The following is a 23,861-nucleotide window of genomic DNA, read 5'->3' as shown; positions in this document are numbered from 1 at the left end:
AATAATCGTCTTAACCATCCATTATCCACGGGAATTTAAATTGCTGCCATAACCATACCAAATACACACATTAGCATATTAAATGCACAACATAAATATTTGCCTTAACAAGGTTATACAGTAAACATAAAGCAACATTTCAATTTTACTGTAGGCTGCATCTGGTTAGCAGTGATTTGTTGTCTTCATGCTATGGTATCTCTATGGAGCTGCAGAAATCATTATTTGATGGAAGATGGTCAATGTAGCCATCTTCCTTCCCTCAAAACCTTTAGTTCCAGGTGTAGTACACATCATAAACCAAAAACAAAGCCACAGCACACAAGTCGTAACATGCTTTAGTTCTGCTCCAGTACAAACACAAAGTTGAATGAATACGTCAGAATGAGTCAGAAAAATGCGTCATGAAACAACTGAGTTCATTACAAAATACTGAATCAAACAGTTTCACAGTTGTAAAAACATTTTTAAGCCCTTCAGTCTTATTGTCTTGAAAAATAGCACGGCTTTCTTTTTATGCTTGCTCCCAATTTAGGGACAATCACATTCTCTCAGCACTGTTGCCCATCAAATACAAAAATAGTCCAGTGTCCAGCATTTCCCCATTCTTCCACCAAAACCAAAGATATTTGGATCTGTTTGATCAGAATTCTATGTCCCAGCCAGAGTCCTCATCGGGGGGTGGGTCCTCATTGTCATCAGGAAAGCTGTCGAAATTTCTAGTGTCCAGGGGACCACTAACCTAGGAGATAGAAGAAGTGGCAGTCACAGGGTCTTTCAAGTTGCAAGATATTTAAATAAATCTAGCAATAAAACAATACATCCTATACTGTTTCTGAGAAATAAAGAAAGACTATCATGAGTTTCCTCACTAGCCTTTTTTATTACAAAATTGATTCAAATGGTTTTACTGATTTCTCCCATTATGGTGCTGCAAGACAGCATGTTTGAGTTAATTTCATACCCACTGTTTAATACCCTAACAATGGTACAGTTATCAAAACTTTTTCTGTCCACTCATTTATGACACCTCAAGGATTCCAAAAGCATTTCTAATGTGGAATGAAATTATTTCTAAAGGACTTTTAAGGACTTATTTGTAAGATAATTATCTTACAACTGCCTCTGAAGTTAATTCAGCTACAACCCTGAACAAAGTCTAAAAGCCATTACTTTAGGAAAAACACTGATGTCTCTGAATTCACAACACTTTTGAGTCTCTTTGTGTTGGATAGATATCACTCCAGGGAAAAAGTTTTTTTGAAAAATGCATACACCAACAGAAAATCAAGCATCTTCAAGCCCTTTCTGCAAAACCAACACTTTTGCGACCTTGAATTTTCTGCATTTGAAATGAAGCTCTTTCATGAACCTGTAGAAAATGTGATTCTCCTCTGGGAGTGCAATATATGGCATCTTTTTTCCAAGTTCTAAGAATGTACTTTTATTTAACCGAGTATGTCCTCTGCATGCATATAATCATTATCAAAGTGAAACAACTAAATTCAATTAATCATTCTCCCACAACAATAGATCTCATTCAAAGAGCCATGCATTTTTGGAATACAATGAATCCACAAGTCCTCTTTCTGAATTCATCCTTACAATAGGCATGATCGGAGGGGTCAGGGTTCCTTTGCGGATGCCCTCCCAGTTGAAGCCTTCAAACCATCTGAAATATAAACACAAGAGAGCAGGTTTCTTCAGTTTAGAATGTTTTTAAATAATAATAACAACAATAATATTTAATTTTACTGCATAGTACTTTTCTCACATTCACAAAACCTAAATAAATGTAAACATTAGAACAAGCAGATCTGTTCAGACTGAATACACAGAACTGCCCACCCTACTCCAACCTTACTTGTGCTTCTGAATGTCCTTGACCCCATTCTTCTGGTTGCCGAGTCTCTCCGAGGGGTTGTCCCTGAGGATCAGAGAGCAAAGCCACTGAAACACAGAAATGACAGAATACAGATACAGGACAACCCCTGCAACAGAAAACAGCAGTGCAGTTGTGAGTCTGAGGTGTCACACTGTTGGCAAACAGATTGATGGTGGCAACACTGTTTAATGTGGATGGTTTCAGTGACTAAATATGGTTAACGCTCAGGTGTAAAGCACTTCCCACAGTGGTCATGACAGCAGAAGCACCTGACATCTTCTGACACTGAGACTGGTGACTCATCTCTTCAGCCTACACCCTCCGATCCCCACACTCTAGCGTATGCAATTAACAATTAACTTATAAAGGCATTTTTGGTTCTATAGCTGTTACAGATGTTTACAAATCGATACTATACTGCATATTCATGATTTGTGATGTACTGTATATGATAGTTCTAGGTTGGAAACTTATAATCATATTTAGTGCTTTTTTGAAAGGCAAGTGTAGATTACTGGCTACTGTAGATTTTCTAAATCTCCCTAACATGATAAGAAGGAGCTGCGTGCTACATCGCGTCGTTGGCAAGCTTGTTAATCAAGGAAAATTAATGAAAACAGGTTGACATCAATGATCAGTTTAAAGTAAAAAGTTTTGTGTTCCACCAATTTTCAGTTCACCAACCGCTAAATACAATGTATAAGACAGTGTGTATTCAACCTGCAGAGTCTCTTGATGAGGTTTGCAGCGCTCTTGGTGATCTTTTTGGGGAACTCCACCATGTCAATACCCCGCAGGATGATGTTGTACGTCTTCATGGGGTCGGAACCTGAGAACGGGGGGCTGGAGGAGTGACATACTAGATTCAGTGTTTTAGTGGGGAAACCAGAGCAGAGACAGAAAACAAAGGCAATTTGGGAGCAATGATGATGACTGTGAAGATTATACTACTCTTGACTTCACAACGGCTGGGCCATCTCTTTAAAAACATCTTTAAGACCTTGCAGGAGGTTCACTCAGCAAATATAATTGCCAGTACCAAAGGCTGTGGGAAACAAGGGTCATATTGTTACATCTAGGACGACAGTACAGTAACGCTTGTTAAGGTTTACGGCAGTCGTTTACGTATGTATATGTTGTCAGGGTGAGGGACAGTTGAATAAACAACATCGGTCACTGCAACAAGCATCTGTGTGGACCTGACTCCGTTTTCACAATACGTTAAGAATGCAATAAGCAGTATCTGTTTCTGCTTTACATGCCATCTTTGGCCCTAACATTTATGTGATCTGACATGTTAGCTACATTTCTTACTAAGCACATGAACAGCTGTAGGTCCTTCTTGTGTCCCTATATGAAACGTTTTACTGTAATCTAATCTATGAGTTAACCAGTGTTGGTGTGTCAGCCAGTTAGCGCATTTAGCCAAGGTAATTGGTGGAAACAAAGAACCCCACACACACTTCACCAACAGAATTGCCCACCCCTGCCTGAGACCATCTCTTTACAATATGGGGCATAACTGTTGCCATGGTAATGTGGGCTAGTTGCGTGAGCGCCCCCTAGCTGCTCATCGTGTGTTCACAGGTTACAAAATGTTCTCAGTGGGAGAGGCGCCTCTCCTCTGACTGGCAGTTGTTTTCCTAAAAGAACAGGTTCGTGAGGAAAGGAGTCATTGGCCAGTCAAATGTTCACTGAGGTGTAGACATGCTTCAGCTGAAGTGATAGCTCAGCCTTTTTCTTGAGCAACTTTCTTATTCCTCCATGGTTCCTACACGATTTTTATTTTTATTTTTTTAATTGACAAGGACCTTCCAAGGACTTCTAAGGATTTTATAAAAATAATTCTTATAAAGGGATATTCTTATAATTGGCTGTACATACAATTCAGACCTTGCCTTGAATGAACAGGACATTGTTTTGTTTTGGGAGACCATCATGCTGATGTCCCTGAATTCACAAGACTGGATTCTCTTTGTGCAGGATGCATATGACTCCTAAGCAAATGCGGCTTTCATAAATGCCCATAAAGAGTAGGGTAAAGTTTTTAGTTATTTTTGTAAACTCTTTTTTCCCTTTGCACGGAGCAGACAGCTAAATTATGCATTAAAATTCTTGATGGTCATCGATTACATTTATTTCAAGGCCAGTTCAATTAAATGTTGTTTCTTTATAGTTCAGCTGGGGAACCTAATTGGCAGCCTCCACGAGTCTCCAGTTGTACTCTGCCCAGTAACACATTAGACCAGTAATAGTTAGCCCTATCTGTGTTGGGTAATTTGAATATGTTTAATTGTTTTCACAATCACTGATTAATTAGGCCATGATTGGAGAGAGCTAAAAAGAAACAAGACTGCAAATGTTTTTAGGGTGGTGAAATATGAAGTTGTATTTTGTGAAAGCACAGTAATTACTTATGTGAAATTGAAGGAGTCTCAGCCTATGTAAGACAAGGGATTACTTTGATTTCCATTCAATATCTGTACTAACACAGTTCTGGCCCACAACTGAACTTGCGGACCAATGCGGTATGACAAGGGTGTCAATGCTAATGCTTCTCCTGGATTTGTTAATGTTGAAGTTGATGCTGATGTTTTAGTTTGTCCTTGTTTATCAATGTTGGGCAAAGTGAAATTACGATTCAGTTCCTTTGTATGAAACTGTGCCTGATACCTGAGACTTGTTATAGTGTGTGTTATTTAGGTGGAAGCATCAGTGTTATTGTGTTTATTTTAATTGTATTTGTTATTCATCTTAATGCTCTCCTCACCCTGGCCACTGTTCGTTACCATACATTTTCTGTGAATGTACACCCGCCTGTTCTCACCAGGCTCGTTTATTAGCATGCCATCTGCTGATAAATTGCACTCTGTGGGCAGACTGGCCTGTCTTTTCACCCCCTGTTCCCATTAGTTCTCACGTTCCTCAGAGGCTGCTGCCCTTTTCTCAACCTCACCTCCCACTTAGCAGCTCAAATATGAGGATGCCCAGGGACCAGCAGTCTGCTGACACATCATGGCCCTTGTTCAGGATGATTTCGGGGGCCACGTACTCCGGGGTCCCGCAGAAGGTCCATGTTTTCTTCCCTAGGCCCACCTTCTTTGCAAAGCCAAAGTCCACCTGGAGGAGATAAGGCGGCCTGGGTGAAAAAGCCTTGAGGGACATAGATCAGTGTTTCCCAGTCAAGGTGACTGTGTGTGGGTAGGTTCCTTTGCTTGGCTGCGTGTTAGTGCAAAATCCAGGCCGTTAGAGCAAAAAGGGAGGGCTTTTACTTTCTGAATCTGGATTTTCCATCTCTGTTTGTGTAGCACTTTTTGTGTTGTCCCAGGTTACCAGTTTGGCATATCCGCGCTCGTCCAGAATGATGTTTTCAGGCTTGAGGTCCCTGTAGATGATCCCACGGCAGTGCAGAAACGTGAGGGCCTCCACCACGCAGGCAGTGTAGAAGCGCGTGGTGCTGTCATCAAAGGAGCCCCTGAAGCACATGTATGACATGTGTGAAGTGACATAGGGGGCAGCGGCATTCACAAACACCGGTACAACTGATCATGTGCTCGAATGCACGGATAGAAAGAAAGGCAGTTTCAAATCTGCCCGACAATAGGAATAGGGGCGGGGTCAATACCTGTCTCTCAGCAGTGTCCACAACTCCCCACCTAAACAGGCCTCCAACAGCATGTAGAGGTACTTGGGATCCCTGAAGGTACAGTACAACCTGAACACAGCACACCAATTATTATTTAACATTGCGGTGCAGACAACCATCCAGTCCAAAAACACCTAATTTCAAGCTTACTGTGGCTAATGGAAGAAGACAAGGAAACTCATCATAGCTAAACTCTAGGTCAGAGGTGTCAAACACAATTCTTGGAGTGCACAGCGTTTGTAGATTTTTGTGGTTTCCTTTCAATCAGCTGCTAATTCAGGCCTTGCAAGAACAAGGGGCCAGATTTACATACATCACAAAATGCTGCTTGACGTGGGTGTGTTGGTGCGGTCGCAGTCTGCCTGAAATTAACATCTTATTTATGAAGGCTACAGCTCATTACGCAATCCGCGAATGGGACTGCCTACTAATTGCATTTTCTGAAAGAGACAGATCTTAAACAGCGCAGTTAAAAGACAGTTAAGACACAATGCGACCCTTGTTAATTGCGTGAACTTTAGTAAATTCAACGGAATACATAATCAGCCACACTTATAATATCTTCACCCTTTATTTGCGCGATTCACCCTTAAATGCATATGCATTAAGGACAGAAGCGCATCTTGCGATGACCCTGGTTTCATGGGCAGAATGCGTCATATGTGCGTCTGGGAATCGTTGCAAAAGGTCTGCATATTATTTAGCCAATCAGTGTCTAGAATTGAATCACTCAAGTGTGGAAAGAACAGAAAGCAGCGGACAGTACAGGCCTGCCAGAGTGGAGTCTGACAGGAGTGGACGCTGACCTGACGGTGAAGGGACTGTGAGCCTCCATCATGATGCGTCTCTCAGACAGGATGTGGCCCTGCTGGCTGGTGTCCAGGATGTGCCGCTTCTTCAGCACCTTCATAGCGTAGGACCGGCTGGGGTCATTCTTCAGCTGCACCTGGGAGGAGAGACAGAGCCGGGTGGGTCCAGGACTGACACGGTCACAAGACCAGGGTTTTCCAGAGCCAACAGATCCCACCCCCTCACCAGCTCCACGCGACTGAAGCCCCCCATTCCCAGAGTGCAGATGACGCGGAAATCACACAGGGACACGTTGGAGAAGAAGGCGGCCTCTGCCTCCAACCTGCAGGAGGTCAGATGGGGACAGAGGAAATGTAATGGTGATGAGAATACAGCTCATGAGGCCTATGTGATTCCTCTCTGATAAAAGGGATATATTTAGATTCTACAATACAGAGGTGGAGCATGAAACAGAGGCAGTGTTTTGTTTTGCCTTTAGAAGTTAGAATTGTATGGATTGTGGGTGTGGGCTCTGGCCTTAGTAGTCAGATTTGTATGGAGCAAGGGTGTGTGCTTGTCCAAACAGACACTTTCCCACAGACTTATTTCAGGCCTTTTTCAGAAAACTCAAGACGCTTCGATGAAGATATATACGGTACGTACATTTCAAAATGAGGCAGTGGAAAACAAAAACTTTGGATTCATCTTTTTTTTGATATATTGAAATATTCATGTCATCATTGCAATGTAAACCACAAGCTGCATATACACCTCACTTTTTTCAGAAAAAATCGAATGTCCAACAAATGATAAAATATTGATTTGAGAGAAAAGCTGCGGTACGTGTGAAGATGCGCACGGAGCTGGAAGACCAGGAAAGTGTGCAGAGAGAATGCTCACTTAGCCTTGGCCTCGTCGCTCTCATAGGCCTTCTTGCTCACGTCTTCCAGGCCTCCTATCAACTGTTTAAAAGTCCTGTAGGGGAAGATGGGAGAGACAGAGAGAGAGATGGGTTATTGGACTGCGTGATCAATGCATATTTAAGGCTAGAGCAACATGAATTCACTCTGTATATCACTGTGGTCTCACTCACTCTCTGTCCACAATGAGGCATGTCACATTTCCCACTGCGATGACATTAGCGGTCCGCACATCTTCCCTGGGAGGGGAAGGGCATACAGTATGGATGAGAATATCATATCATCAAGTGTTTGTGAACATTATCAATCTGATAACTCTGATAAGGTAGACCAACCAAGGACAAGATAATCACACAATATATTGAAATATGGGTCAGAAACGAGTTATCTGTAGTAAAAGTGTTCACTTTTGGATTTCTAGCATTTCCAATGTCTTGATGTTTAACAGGAGAGTGCCCAAATCTAATTTGCATAAACATATCATTTTTACTCACTATTAAATATTGGATAATCACAATATCTATGTCAGTAGCAAGTAGATTGAATTTGACGGGAGCTGGTTTTATTGCCCTATACGTGAATCTGCTCCTGCACATATCTCTTAGTTTTCTCTCACCCTTTCAAAGCCTGCTCTCCAAACCAATCACCTTTGGACAGAGTGGACAGGAAAGCTGGCTCCTCACTGGTACATTTCTGCTTTGTGACATGTACCTGGATATGGTTTAGGAAAAAGCAAGGGTCATGGAGGATATCGATGGATGCTCACTACTACAGTTGTTATACAGCACAGTCTGTATGTATTCGGACAGTAACCCAGTCGTGTTTGGCTCCATATTCCAGCACATTACACACACACACACACACACACACACGAGGACACACACACACACACACACACACACACACACACACACACACACACACACACACACAAACCCTATTGTGCACGCAGCTACAACTGTGAGATAGAACAGTATAAAAATAGACAGCCTGTCCAGTTATTAAATGTGATTCTATTCCCTGATATTTATGGTAAATCACCCAGTCTATTATTCCCCTTGGCTGGGACACACCACCATTCAGGAAGTCTTGGTTCCACTACAGGGGATGCACAGCAACACTGGGGGATAAGATATGCCTCAAGGTGTTATTTATTAGTTGTAAACAAGTGCATCATTTCGATAAGAATAATGTGACAACGTGTGACTCATTTAAAAACCCAATTACCCACTCGACTGAAACATATTAAAACAGGCAACATTAGCCTGGCAACTTGGCACACTGTATTATCCAATGCAATAGAGGGAGTTAACAAATAATTAGGTCACATTTCCCATTGCTACTACACTTATTTGTAAGGAATTTAACATTTAATTAAGTCAGAAGTAGAAAGACAGGAAAACAAATACTATTTATGTATTTTATAAAAACAAGAAAGCAATGAAACGTGTGTCTGTTTAATAATTAAGTAGCTCTGTAACGCTGTAATACATTAGATTGCACTTGTTTTGTCAGCCACCTAATTTATTTGCAGTGACTGCTTTCTGTAAATGTTCATTTCACTTACTCAATAAATACTTACAACTTCATGGTTAATTACCACTTACTAGAAACTGCTGCCATAGGACCGGGCTGCTACAGCATGTGTTAACTTAGAATAGAGAGTTAATGGTAAAAATGGTCACAGAAAATGGTAATCATGAGAAAAAAGCTAGGCTTTTACCAGTTCCAATTAATTGTCTGAAGTAATCTTCTTCATCTTACAAACTAATAAGCAATCTCATGATTGGCTAATGTTCATATGGGATCAGAGGCTATTATTATACTTATTTGCCTTGCTTCATCCTGCATACTCTGTATATGTTAAATAAAGCATGGCAGAAGCAGATATCTCTGTTGTCACTTCCTTTCACAATTCAGGACTGGACTTCTTGGTTCATGTTATGGTATTACTGTACTGTATGCACACCATACATATGGGTCATTCAGCTAAACAAGAGTGTCTGCAGTGAGTAAGGACCAAGTTAAGGTGGAAAAGGTGAATTTAGGTCACTATCACAAGGCCAGTTCCTTTATAAGCTGTGAGCCTTCATTTTACTTGCATCTAGAGTGATTTACAAAACTCTGGGAATCTAACTTTTTATGGGTATGAGCTCAGTTCCCTACTCATTATACTACATTACCCATACAGCATTGCTGCTCCACAAACTACCTCAGCACTCCTTACCTGGCCCTCACTGATGATGAAGAAGGTGTCTCCAGTGGCTCCCTGTCGGATTATGTAATCCCCATCATTGTAGTGGGTCTGACAGAAGGGGTGGGGTGGGGGTGAGGATGGGGGTTGTAAGAGAGAAAATACATGAAAGAATGGAGCCAGAAAACATGTGAGTGAAGAGAAGGCAGGTAGAATCCAGAGAGAAAATTAGATTGAGAGGACATAGGAAGAAAGAGAACAGAGGCATTTGTGATGGCATCCATTTTATCAAGCTTAATTCAAAGCAAATGTAGACAATGATGAGAACCATTGTGTAAGTGCACAACCCTTCTATACTGGGGAGAAAAGCTGAGAGGACACTGGTTAACATCCACAGCATCCACAGATGATGCCACACAGCTACCTGTACAAGACATATCCTAAAATGGTCTATTGTGAGAGCAAAATTGAAACGGTATTGGTGTGTGAGTGATGTGTGTTTATCCAACAGCAAGTGTCCAATTTCGTGGTGTGGGTAATAGCTAAAGGAGGCTCAAGAGAGAACCTTTCTGGGAAGCTTCTATTAAATCTGCTTGTTTACTGCAACAGGGAGAAATGTTTTGTAAAATTTCAAAACAAATCCAATACATCTAGAGTACAGTAAATTATATGTTTATTACGTTGAAAATGAACACACAGTTTCATTGTAACAGTGGTGTTGTCAAAAAATCCCTTATGGGATAATTGGAGTAAGGTGATATCACAGATTATTTTTTGTGTTTACTGTATGCTGTCCAAGGGTGCAATCACTGAAATCCTATTTGGATTTACAGCCACTCCTGGGCCTGCTCTAGTTTTTAGCCCATATACAGGACTGGACTAGTTCGTTACACTGTGTGGGAGAGACACCCTTGTCAGTTGCGGCGTTGAATATGGTACCTCCTCCAACACATCAGCAACTTTACTGAGCACATCCTCAGGCAAGGTTTGGAAGGAAGGCACACTGTGGACAGACAAATGGACAGGTCAGGGCTCAAGCCAGTAGGGGACCAACAGGTACTATTTCAGACGGCAGTGTTGCAAAAAAAACACAAAGGTACTATGCACCACTTTCAAACAGACAAGTGGTTGCCCCTGTGTGTTTCTGCAAACGCTGATTTAAGTGTCACCACAATTGGCGGTCACCTGTGGAGGAATTCCATGTACTGAGAGTGCCTGATCAAGCCAGACCTCATCATGATGGTTTGGAAACACTGCCGATCGATTGCCCACAGTTTGATATCAGTTATGGCTGCAGGGAGAGAAAGGCAGAAAGAAGTGAAAGAGAAAGAGAGGATAAAAGAAACCGGTTGAGACGGGAGAATAAGTGAATGAGAGAAATTCAGAGTTAACATCTTTTAAACATTCCTGCAATGCTATTCAACACACTATCTACTGAGTGCTAACCTTCATCAAAGGCTGTGAAAGATACTGAGCGAGCTTGCAGGCCAAGCAAATCAACACATAAATACAAGGTGACAGGGCAACTGAAAGAAGTAGTCACATAAAAAGAAATATGAAATATTCTTACAATAACAAGATAACGCATAGCTCTCAATCTCTCTTTCTGAACCCACAATAAAGGGCTCACTATTCTTTTGCATTTGGATGACAGGCAGGAGCTATACAGCATTTAGAATGTCAGAAACATGTCTGGTTATTGGACTGATGCTAGCATTTACTGGCACAAGCAGCGATGCCAGCAGGTAGCCTTCTATAAGGACTCAAAGCGCTAGCTAAACATCCCTATCACCATACCACCATGGAATTTCAAAGCTTGTCTTGGCACAAAATCTGCTCCACTTATTAAACAAATGTATTCCTATAATTACAGGCAGATTAAAAAGGGGGAATTAGTAATTAATCTGAGTGCAACGTGACATTTCTGAATCTCCCTGCTCCTCTTCCTGTCAGCGGACAATTGAACACAGGATAAAGGCCCAAGGCTGTTCCGTCCTCATCCCTCGTTCTCCTCTCTCCCTCCCTCCCTCCCTCCTCAGCTGTGTGTTGTGGGCACAGGGAAAAAGGAGACTCTGGCAGAGATGCTGTGAATTAATAATGAACCTCCTTAATTGACTCAGCTGCTGCTTTGGAGAAGGAGAGATTATTGTCCAGCACCAAACCCAATAATTCCCCCTCACTCCCCTGACGATTTTCCTCTGGAACATCTTTAACTGCAGTGGAAGAGAGCTTGAGAACACACTCTGCAGTGCTCTATATAATCGTTACGCAATGCTGTGGGTAAAATAAAGCTGATAGTTCGCTAAAAGAGGACGCATAGCCCGCGATGCCCTTCTGCCATAGCGCAATAAATACAGCAATAATAATAGCTAACACAAGCCCACACAGAGGACAACTGCATACGCGTGTAAGAGCGTCTAGTTGAGCTCTCTACATGCCCCGCGCAGAGCAAAGCATTCAGAACCATGACAACTGGCAGCCACTTAATTACTGAAGTACCTTAACCTTATTCTGACATTTAGATTTGTAAGCGTTTCATTTATTTCTGTTCATACGATGACACATTTTCACAGCCAATTGGCAGACTATTATGTCCATATCCAGATTTCCTCTGTTGAAATAAGTGAGTGGAACACAATGAATAAATGTACAGAAATTCTTGATCCATGGCCACTCTACCAGATACTATACAACACATTATAAATTACGATTCTATAGCATGGTTAAGGTTAATTGGTGACCACAAACTGATATTTTCAGAGCAGATATACATACATAAGAAAAATAATTTTATGATGAGTTCCATTCAGACAACACAAAGGAAAAGATGTAAGGAAGGAGAGAAAAAAATATTATCTTCTTAAAAAGGAGAAAACGAGTAAGGTGAAAAATGTGAAATTCTTTGATGTGATTGTAACAAAGGAGAGGGATGCAAACAATGAGATTAAAAATTCTCTCTGAGTTTCTGAGTTATTCTCTCATTTGGGTTTGACTTGCAAGGTAACTTGGAAGTTAGTTTGTCAGTGTGTACCTCTATATATGGGGTTCTCAAAGCAGGGCAGACCTGTTTCGAGAACCCCCATCTGACCTGTAACACCCTACTGTCAACCTGGCTTCCCTCTTACACACTATACTGAGAGAGGAGCTAAAAGAGGAAGAAAGAGGGAGAGCTAGAGTGGGAAAGAGAGAGAGAGGCAGAGAGAGAGGGAGAGAGGCAGAGAGAGAGCGACTTCAGAGTGCCTTTCATGTACCCATATTCAGTTAGAGCAGCAGTAAATACAGCCTATTTTCTGCTGAACAGAAAGCAGGTCAGTGGCTCTAAGAGGCAGTGATTCAGTGTTTCCCTATGGGCAGTGGACACAGCTTCCGCACTGACGCCCTCTCCATTAAAAATCCCACTGCGTCAATACCTTCCCGAGCCCGCACGTCCCTCTGGAGCACTCCGCAAAAGGGTCCTTCTGTTAATAACATCCCTCCCTGGCCGTGTTTTCATGTCACAAATTAATTTCTAATTATTTCTGGAGTAAAAATGGGTGAAACGATGCTTAAAGGGATGGCCAAGTGCTCAAAAATAAATGAAGAAAAGGGGCCACCGAGCAAGAGGAAAGCTCTTCACACAGGTTGCCTATTTTCCCATCTCAGACTGCATCACTTAAAGCTGTGAAGCTACCAGGTGCTTGATGAATACCAGATCATACATACATCTAACATTCACTACCTAGTGAGGAGCATTTTCTACTGATTCCCTCTCCGAAATACCTGCAGTACAACGAAGCCCTCTGCAAAAATCTGTTTCTAAATGCTTATATTTAGCATAAGTATGTACTAAAGAGCAATTAGACTAATTGGGTGAATGATTGAAGACCTTAATATAATCTTGTTTAAGTGGTTAGCAGTGAAAGTATTTAGGCAGTGAATTGTAATTGGAATATTTGAATATGTCTTTCTATAAATGTTAAAGGACTAAAGCCTAAAAAACCTAAAACATTTAACATCCTGTTTTCAACGACTCCAGATGGATGTACACTAATCAAAAATTCACTTTCTTGCAAGAGAGCTTGGCAGAGCCTTGAGTCCAAAGGAGAAAGACTAAGGAATAACACAAGTTGCCCTAGAAAACAGAAAGCCTTGGCCCATCATATTTAACCTGCATACATTATCAGTAATTGCTTCCTCAGTGACAGCAGGCATTACTCACTCATAAATATGACAATGCCTTTCTATTTATGCCATTTTGAACTTGGCAGATGGGAAATTGTTAAGCACAATTATGGAAGGGAAAAAACAACAAACTTTAAATTTGAAATGATAGTTAACCCTTTGCTGGGTCTTTAGCAGGCCACCTGCGATTGACAACAGTTGAACGTGTGCAGAACGAACTGCAGCAGACAGAGCTGTATACAATTATGTTTGTAGAAACAGAAAGGAAATCCATGATATGACACGACATTTAACGGTCTGCTGTTCTGAAATGTTATCCCCCCCGAAAATAATATAGCATGACGATGGGAAAAATGTTTTTATATCATAAAGATGGGGATTTTCTCTGCAAGCTACAAAGAAGCATGAGATGCTCTGAGCTTGTGTAATGCAATATGGCAGTGTACATCTTGTTTAATTAAAAAAGAAAGAGAAAAGAGGACCTATCTAGAGGTGGGCTGGAGAAATGACAGCGCATGATGAAATTCGACTTCCTTGAGACAACAGAGACTAGGGGTATATGAGGACAAAGGGTTGATGAATTTGTTAAAAGACTATGGGCTCCAGCCATATAAAAATATAGAGAAGCCCTGCCAACACAGGACATCTCTTCCCTTACAGTGGTGCTCAGTCTACCCAGGAGTAGATAAACACATATTGTGGAAAAAGGATGAAAGAACAAACCATTTCCTTCAAAAACAGGAGTGTTTGTTCAACTAGCACTCCACCGAGTCTGTGCTTTCAAGCCAAAATTGCTTGTTGGTTCAACTATGGTGTTAAATCAAAACTCTATTTTCCAAGGATTATACAGTGTATAGCATTTGTAGGATTTTATGTTTCACATGGCCTGAAATACGACTGTTTCACATTGAAATAACTCAGGGGACTGAACATTGACCCTTCCACATGAGGTACTGTACTTGAATGCCCTAGTTCCTAGTAATGTACAGTATGACAAAGCTTTGTTTGGTTTCAAAATCAAATCAGTCTGCTGCCTGAGAGATTCTTGCCACAGCTTGCAGGAGCAGTTTCTTATGAGAAAACAGGATACTAGCAGACAGAGGGGATGGCAGAGAGGCTGCTGTCTGGGGCTACAGCAGCAGAAGGGAATGCGCCCAGGTACCTGAGACAGTGGCAGTGCGGGTGCAGTTGTACAAGATGGCCAGCTCTCCGAACACTTTCCCTGGATCCATGGTGCACAGCTTCTGACCATCCTTGGTTACCTCCACCCTCCCCTCTGTACACACACAAACAGACAAACACATTTACACATATACATGTGCACACATGCACAAACACACGCACACACACACACAGTCACATACGCATTTACACATATAGTATATGCATGCACACACATGCACAAACACACACACACACACACTCATACACAAAGACATTTACAGACTTGTACATTCATGTTGGCACACACATATATGCACACACACATACAGAGACACACAGTGTCAAAGAGGGCATGCTTGTATGTGTGTGTGTGTGTGTGTGTCTGTGTGTCTGTGTGTGTGTGTGTGTGTGTGTGCATATTTATGTGTGCAAACATGCACAAAGAGGGCATGCTTGTTTGTATGAATTGTGGCAGAAATGTCTGTCAGTCTGTGTGTGTGTGTGTGTGTGTATGTGTGCGTGTGTGACGGTGTACGTGTGTGCAAGGCTATGCACAACTTTGGCTGTAAACAGGCTGGAGCATTATTGAGTGTGTGGGCGGGTGTATATGAGTGTCAGTGTGAAATTGACAGTGATTAACAGAGCTGAATCAAGAGAGGGAAAAAGTGGAGAGAGGTGTCAGCAACAGATGTCAACAGACTGCTGATCCAGCTGCTCCATGTCCCTTTCAGAGGAACAGGGGAAGCATGGAGGATAACAAGGACTGACTACTGCAGCCATTCACAGCAAAGACAGCTGGCAACAGCGCACAGGTCTACCGAGGTGCGTTGAAAAAAAGACAACAAAAAACAGCCAAATGTACTGAGCCAGCGTTTTTGTTTTTAAAAAAACAATTGTAGTTCATATATTCCCACTGGCTAATCAAAAGAAAGTTTCAGATTTTGTCTGAGCAAAACTTATAATGAGCATGTGCCGAGTAGCCTAACGTCTGCATTTTGTGAAAACCCATGTTGTGTGAAGAATCCCCCAGAATTAAATTCTCAGGAATAGCGAAAACATTTTTCCATCAAACGCACTTCACACTCTGCTTACTTCTGGAGCCATTGATCATTGATTTTTGAGCAGCCAGGAGGAGTTTTATCTGGAGTCCATCTCAAAAAGCACCCACAGCTAAGATGAGGCTAAAATGTGTTTTTAATGGCTGAAGTTTCTTTTAATGATTTACTCAGCCAGAAAATTCTACTCCATATCTAAGAGCTGTTTAAATTTCTTAAAGCAGATTACGGCAGCCAGTGAGACCAGGTCCAGCCCCATTTACCCCATCTTACTCCCACTGCACTCTGATCCAGGCATCCACAGATGAACACAACAAACAGACGTACTCAGTGACACACACACACACACACACAACTGAAATGTCACAGCAGAACGGGCGGTGATGCTGGTCCCGCTGATCAAGCGGCAAGCAGAGCAGACATTTACCCAAGGCTGTCAAATCAAAAGGGTGAGGGAGAGAGTTATTAGCACTGTCTGCAGTCAGATGAAAGTAGGCTATCTGCTACTAATGCTCATTTCACAATATTACATATCTTTCCAACCTCTCTCTCCCTCCCTCCCTCCCCACACACACCTGCACCGCTGCCATTTATATCGTAGGAGATCACCAGCACAGGCTTTCATGTAGCTGTCACTCTCCCCAGAAACAGGCCGTTCCCCCATTTCCTCTCCATTGTGCTGGAGGTGTGACAGTAGCACCGCGGAGCCGGAGGTGCATGCTAACACAACGCCAGCCCGTGGGGAAGGGTGAGCAAGGGAGCAAGCACGCCGCACATCTCACTGCCCACTTGAAAGACCAATAAGCAGAATGCATTAAAGATCACGGACAGCCAGGCCTCAGCCGTGGATGTTCAGTGCATAATAAACACACCAACAGGAAGCCTCCAGCACTACTGCTGCCCAATACAAGACTGTCTCAGCACTGAGATAAAAATGAGCACAGGAGACGCAATATTTGGATTTATCTTGTGTTCAATTATCTAATTTAATTAATAATGGAGTTATCAATGTCGACTGAATGCCTCCCTACCACTCACCTTCTAAAACATAGACGAGTGAACCGTCATCACCCTCCTGAATGACACAGCACCCCTGAGCAACAGTAGTGGGGTGCATACAGTCCACAATAGCCAGGATCTGTCCTTGTTCAAGGTGCTTCATGAAGTCATTCTCAAGCAGGGCCGTCTGGATCAACTGCTGAGACCTGAAAGGTAGAGCGAGAACATGGATAATTAATAACATAGCATACAAACAATTAATAATGCAATTTCATCCAGGGCTCACTGTATGTGTGCTGTTGAAATTATTCTGAATATTTAAGTTGCAATAAAATGCAGCCATTCACTGACAACAAGCCTCAACAGATTCGACTAGTGATTTGACACAATAAGCTATGTCTGTATTTTCACCTACACAGACATAAAAAGCTTATTCATATCAAAAAAGGCCAGGCCATATTAAAAGTAGGCTCTGTACTTTTGAAGATGTGCCTCAGAAATTCAACAGTGCCAGCATGTCCAGTACATGCCCAGGATACTGAATGTTCTCTTACTCTTTGCTCTTGCTGTAGCTGGTCAGGGTAACGTGTTTGAGTTGTGTCAGGTCCAGGGCGGTGGGCTCAGCAGATATGGCCTGTCTCTTTGTGCGCTGGGGCTCATCAGGGGTTGCAGGTGGCCCTGGTTGGAGATATAAAATAGCGAGACCCACTCAGGTTAGTTGGGATGAGCTGGATGGCATGGATTCAAATGAAAAACCAACCTCCAGAACACTAACAATTCAAATTGGCTCTGTTCAGGTTTCACTGTCAACACTGTATTTTTGAGGGCTGAAGTGTTGTCGTATGTCTACCTCTGTACATTTCATTATATTACAGGCATTTAGCAGATGCTCTTACACTAGTTCTCAGTGTCATGAGATATCCCATGGTCTGGGATATTAAACCTGATATATTCCTTATGGCAGCAAGGGTGAAGGAGTGCCACACAATTGGTCATAAACGTCACCAAGGGCAGTCAGGTGGTGAGCTCACTGTGCAGCTCAACCGGTGGACTGCAGCGTGAAAGGATGTGACAACAGCCTACCCGAGTTTCAGAGGATGCTCATGGTAGTCTGGGTCCTCGTAGACTGATGGAAGAGGTTGCAGCATCAAAATGACCTTACAACTGAGTGACTTGGCATTACAAATCAGATCATTTGAAAATAAGAAATTAAGTCGTTTAAAAAATCTGATTGTTACTTTACTGTTTTGGTCCAAATCTTGGACCCAGCACTTGGAATGATATTGATTCTCACGCACTTAGCTCACTATGGATATTAGTTTACCACAAAACGACCCAATCATACAGGTTGCATATTGGACCTGTGAACCATAAGACATGGGAAAGCTCCAACAGACCTTGGCTGTTGTTGAAAGTGTGATGAGGGCTACCTGCTGCTGTGGAGGGCCCTGGAGGAGAAAGAGTTGCCCTGTAGCGATCCAACTCCCCCTGAAGTCGACGGATCAAATCATCCTTGGCGTCCAGCTCCAATTCGAGCTCATCAATGAGGGTGTCACGCTGGCGTAGCTCTTCAATCTTCAGCTGCAGGGCAAACTGGAGGTCCCGGAGTGTGCCCATTATCTGGAAAGAAAAGAGAGGAAAGGACATGAATGAATGAATGAATCCCGTGATTAATGATGACTAGATATGATTTACAATATTCAGAAAGACAGGCAGAGAGAAGTTCATCTGTTTTAACTTAAAGGAACAGGGAGTGTGTGAGTGTGTGCATGCATGTGTGTGTGCATTTGTGTGTGTGTGTATGTGTGTGTGTGTGTGTGTGAGAGAGAGAGAGAGAGAGAGAGAGAGAGAGAGAGAGAGAGAGAGAGAGAGAGAATGTAACAGAATATGTATTGGGTATGGGGTGACAGGATGATAAATATCTCAGAGCTTTCATCACTACATGTGCAAAGTAATTACCACATTGGTGTGAAGATAGGGTGCTTATAGACAACATACCAATAGGGGTGACAAATGGAACTGAGTCTCAATCAGAACACATAGAGAATCTGAGGAGTGAATTTGCATATGTCAAACTTGGTGCAGAGCATAATACATAAACAGATAAGAAAATACTGTAGCATTGCTGTGGTCTGAATGAGATGCCACTAAAGACAAATGAGATCTGCACGATTTTATGTAGCAGACCTGATATTTCATTATGCATTATTTTGCAACTAAATAATTTCAATGTCTGTATTTCCAAACGGACAAAATACCAGAATAGGTGTTGAAAGGAACCCGTTTTCGAGAAAGATCATGCTAAGGTCTCGGTTTAACCAAGCAATAGTCAAACTATTCAAGAACAAGGGGAGCTGGGAAATATGAATAATAACATCACTTGACTGCCATGAGTTAGCGAATGGTATAGCCAACTAGTAGGATACAGAGCGCACATTAATATAATGTAGCATGCATTAATAGTGTTAAGATATAACTACGCTACTTGTATTGATTTGAATTCCCACGAAAACATAAATGTAAGAAAAAAGAAGTTAAATCGGCACAAAATTATTTTAAAAATATTTTATTTACCTATGTATCCGGTTGTCTTCAAGCAGCCAAAACGACATACCTGCCTCCGAACAGTTGCAAATGAATTCCTCAACCTACAGGGCAGGAGTCTTGTAAAAACCTGACCTGATTGTTCAGCGTTATGTTATTTATTATTATCCACACGGATTTACCTTGTTGTGTGTGCCAAGAGGTCCGACTTCGTCTTGTCAACTCCTGAATCCAACAGGCACGCACACGCACGCTCCTTAGTTCATCTCCGCCGCGTGTTGTGGCCAGCGCCACAGACAAAATCAGCAGTCAGTGACTGAACTAATTACACCAGCTCATCTCCCGTGCGGTCAGCCTTTTATTTTATAAAATGCGGTCTTGTATTCTCCACGCACCTGAAAAGGTTTATTATTTATTTATTTATATTATTGCTGCACTCCATTAAATAAATATATGTACTAGACAGACAAGACAGCTTCCAGGTTGCAGGTCTTATTATTTTTTGTGAAGACACCGGTAATTTAGTCTGGAAAGAATTCTCTCTCTCTCTCTCTCTCTCTCTCTCTCTCTCTCTCTCTCTCTCTCTCTCTCTCTCTCTCTCTCTCTCCCGCGTGCGCGCGCGCTCGCACAAACACGCACACTCATACACACACCTCGGTTTATTTGAAATTCTTGACTCAGGCATTGGTGCACACACGAAGTACCAGACACATCTCCAAATACGCCTGGGACACCAGACTGACGCCAAACAAACACTGACGCACAGAATAAAAGCTCACAAAGCAAGCAATACAGTAATGCTAAGGTTCTATCAAAACAATCAACAAAACGTAGTAGTACATTATCCTGGCGAATAGGAAATAAAACGCCCCTTCAGTTGAATATTTCCCTTTTGTAATCTATAAAATATTGGCCTGTAGTGGTCTTTATGTTTAAACTAATATCAGGTGATAGACTATATTTTGTCATATGTAAGTGAAAAGTTAATCATTGCATGGGCTAGTATCTTATCTAGTATCACCTGTTAGTCTACATTTACATTGCAATCATTTAGCACTCTTATCCAGAGTGACTGGTGACTATCCAGAGATACTCAAACTACCCTGTCTGGCACCAACAATCATTCCATGGTCAAAGTCACTGAGCTCACATTCCTTCCCTATTCTGACATTTGGTCTGAACAACAGCGGAACCTCTTGACCATGTCTGCATGCTTTTATGCATTTAGTTGCTGCCACATGATTGGCTGGTACAGGTCTACCTAATAAATTGCTCAATGAGTGTACATTCCCGTTATTTATGTGAGCAATAGTTTCAAACCTGGATAACAACATTCCGATCCCAGCATCATGATTTGGAGAAGGGACCACACAGGAAGAAGATAGTTAGTCGTCTCAATTGTTCGCTGTTCCATTTGCTGCCCTGTAGGCTAATCCAGGGTTGTAAACTAGATGCCAGCTGTAACAGGTAGTCAGTGAAGTCAGATGAGGTTGGGTGCGTACAAGTGATGTGCCTGTATTGAAAATATCAAACCTGTATCCAATATGAAAACATTCTATATTGATGAACAAAAACATTTTACTCAATGTCAAAAGTCTGACAGGCTGCAATCTATCCAAATGTAAAACAGCTCAAACTTGATTTCACCTGTTTTTAATTAGTTTGCTGAGCTAAAATGTAACAAAATCATCCAAACCTTTTGAAATGCACAGTTCAATGCAAAATTTGTTATTTCCATTATATATTATATACAGTGTAATCTGTTAATGATATTCCAGTTTTCTTATTTCTCAGTCTCAAATACCAATAACAGACTCTAAAGCCTCAAATGCTTAGAATCAAGACTAGACACTGAAAAACTTATATCTTATATCTGAACTAAGGAAGTGATTGATCAGGTGTATCCTGACTAATTTTAACCAGTTCAGTAGCCAACTGCCCAATACCAAAAATGACTATGTATAAAAAGGGATGTAATTCCTACACAGATCACCCGATATGCATGTACATACCCTCAAATTAAAGGTGACAGTCTGTACTTCAAACTATCTTCTACTAGCTTCATTGTTTTATTTCAAATCCAATGTGCTTGCATACAGAGCCAAATATTTATGGACCTCACTGCATATCAATTGATGTTGGATAATAATCAAAAACTATTTTCATTATTGTGTGGATAGATTTACTGAGCCATGTACAGCTTAACTAATTCAGGCTCTGTGGTACCTAGCTACAGTAGCCAGGCATGCTAACCAGAGTGGCATATTATGTAAAATGTCATAATATTCTTTACAGGATATTACTTCTTTACAGAAAATTAGTATATTGGAATATATTGTAAATGTGTGGGATTTTGGTAAAAATAATTACAAACATATTTTACACTAGTGTAATATGTTTTATTTTTAATCTTAAAGTGGCTATAAGTTGTATATCTGATAATTCATGTGTATAATTACAATAAACTGGTATTTATTTCAAATATATTTTCACATAGTATTCAATTTCTTTAAGGATTGTTACCTGAATGGTAATTATCTACTAATTATCTCATACATCAATGTGGGTTTTCCATTGGGACTGCAGTAAACAGTGGCAGTGAACAATGGTACAGAATGTCAGCAGAGCTTCGTGCCACTCTGGGAGCTGAAATGCAGATAAAGTACGCCATTTCCTGTTAATACGTATATTCTAGTTAGAGTATATGCTCAACTATAAAAAGCTGATGCAGATGAGTTGTAGTAGCCCAAAATTGTTGCTGCATATAGCCTACTGATTGCACTCATTATAATCAATTGTTACAAGTACCCAGACTCAATTTGTGGCATACAGCTGGCAAAAATAATCTATTTTATGTTAATACATGCACGTGTTCAATTTTTCGTTTTTGTTTGGAAATGTTTCTCTGTGGTAAAAAAAATGGTAAATGGTTGGCATTTATATAGCGCCTTTATCCAAAGTGCTGTACAATTGATGCGTCTCATTCACCCATTCATACACACACTCACACGCCGACGACAATTGGCTGCCATGCAAGGCACCAACCAGCTCGTCAGGAGCATTCGGGGGTTATGTGTCTTGCTCAGGGACACTTTGACACAGCCCCGGCGGGGGATCGAACCGGCAACCCCCCAACTGCCAGACGACTGCTCTTATTGCCTGAGCCATGCCGCCCTGTGCAACTGCAATATATTTGAAATAGAACTACACCATTTAATTATTTGTTTTGTAATATTTGTAATGCCGTGACACCCAATTCAGAGGGTGGGGGTGGTTTGGGTAGAAATGTTACAGTTAGTTAAACTTTCCTTGATGAGAAAATGGAAAATAATCACACTGTGATTAATTCATACTTTATTTTGCCCACTGGCCTCTAGAATCTATCTTAAAAAGTGAAACAATCTTGGTTGATTAATATATAATTTACCTCTATTGTGATTTGCTCAATATGTGAAATGCCAATGATAGTTGGATTCCCTGTGTCATTTGAGTATGTCCTCACCTGGCACACGTTTATAAAAATATGGAGGATTTTAGTCACTGCTCTTTCACATCAAATAAAGTAAACAAGGTTAAAAAACACATTTGTAGAAGGCAGGAGTAGCAGATGGAGGGATGTATAATCATGTAAATTAGAAAACATTCCAGCTTAGCAGTCCAAAAGCAAACCAGGAGAAGATAAGAAGGAGAGGAGAGAACAGTAAAGGGCTTAACACCAGGGACATCAGGCTTGCACAGGAACTGGAGGAGCCCTCGAGTCATAGCAACCCTCACACAGACTGATGCAATGAGCCTTTGATGCTGTGGCAGTGTTCAGCAAGCAAACGCTGTAAAAGGAATGTTCCCACAGTAAACAGTTGGTGTCACTATTGTCTTATATTGATACTGAATGACTCACGCAAGGCAGAAGTACTTGTGCATTTTAATATTTTACATATCATGCTGCTTCTTTTTTCTTTTCTGCAGTGTGTTTGTAGTGTTCTGTACAGAGAATAGGTTCAGATTTGTTTTTCCGTTTGGGGAATTGGGGAATAAAAGATTGACAGAATCCATGACTGTGTTTTTGTGACTACAGGGCAAGAGCAGCATGCAGCTGATTTAATTTGGTAGTCATTTCCATCAAATTTACATTTTTATCAATATTGTTTAAAATTATATTATCCAGTGGACCTGGTTTCAACAACTGGTCTAGTTTGCAGGTGTCCTGGAGGGCCATAGTGTCTCCTGGTTTGGGATGTGTTTCAGCATCAGTGAAGAAGGTAGTAGCTCTACCTTCAGAATGTGCGCGGATTACAGTGCTCAACCAGCAGAAGATGGAAGGATACATATGTGTTCAGCGGTTACAATTACAGCCGTCCAACTTCTCCGAAAACAATGTCTCTTGTTTTGTTTTTTTATTCCTGCACGTTTATTGCAAATACACTTGATACCTCATGTAAATAAGATAGCTTTGGAGTTGCTGTAAGGTGCATTTCTTCACTTTGAAGGAGGTAGGCTACTGACT

The 23,861-nt window shown here is 41.4% G+C and overlaps 1 protein-coding gene across 1 annotated transcript; it reads right to left on the bottom strand.

Moving 5' to 3' along the window:
* Nucleotides 1–322: 322 nt before the first annotated feature.
* prkg1l (protein kinase cGMP-dependent 1, like) lies at nucleotides 323–18,850 on the bottom strand. Its single transcript, XM_061260449.1, has 20 exons — nucleotides 18,812–18,850; nucleotides 18,244–18,433; nucleotides 17,368–17,491; nucleotides 16,853–17,019; nucleotides 14,758–14,871; nucleotides 10,620–10,725; nucleotides 10,374–10,437; nucleotides 9,468–9,545; nucleotides 7,857–7,951; nucleotides 7,414–7,479; nucleotides 7,221–7,295; nucleotides 6,567–6,663; nucleotides 6,338–6,477; nucleotides 5,511–5,600; nucleotides 5,219–5,360; nucleotides 4,842–5,005; nucleotides 2,606–2,728; nucleotides 1,865–1,927; nucleotides 1,606–1,672; nucleotides 323–742 (listed from the first exon to the last, which is right to left on the bottom strand). Exons 2-20 carry the CDS (start codon nucleotides 18,428–18,430, stop codon nucleotides 644–646), a joined length of 2,061 nt encoding a protein of 686 aa, XP_061116433.1. The 5' UTR covers nucleotides 18,431–18,433; nucleotides 18,812–18,850; the 3' UTR covers nucleotides 323–643.
* Nucleotides 18,851–23,861: the final 5,011 nt, after the last annotated feature.

Source organism: Conger conger, chromosome 11, assembly GCF_963514075.1.
Source record: "Conger conger chromosome 11, fConCon1.1, whole genome shotgun sequence".
Taxonomy (NCBI): Eukaryota; Metazoa; Chordata; class Actinopteri; order Anguilliformes; family Congridae; genus Conger; species Conger conger.
This window is presented reverse-complemented; position numbering and strand designations above follow the sequence as displayed.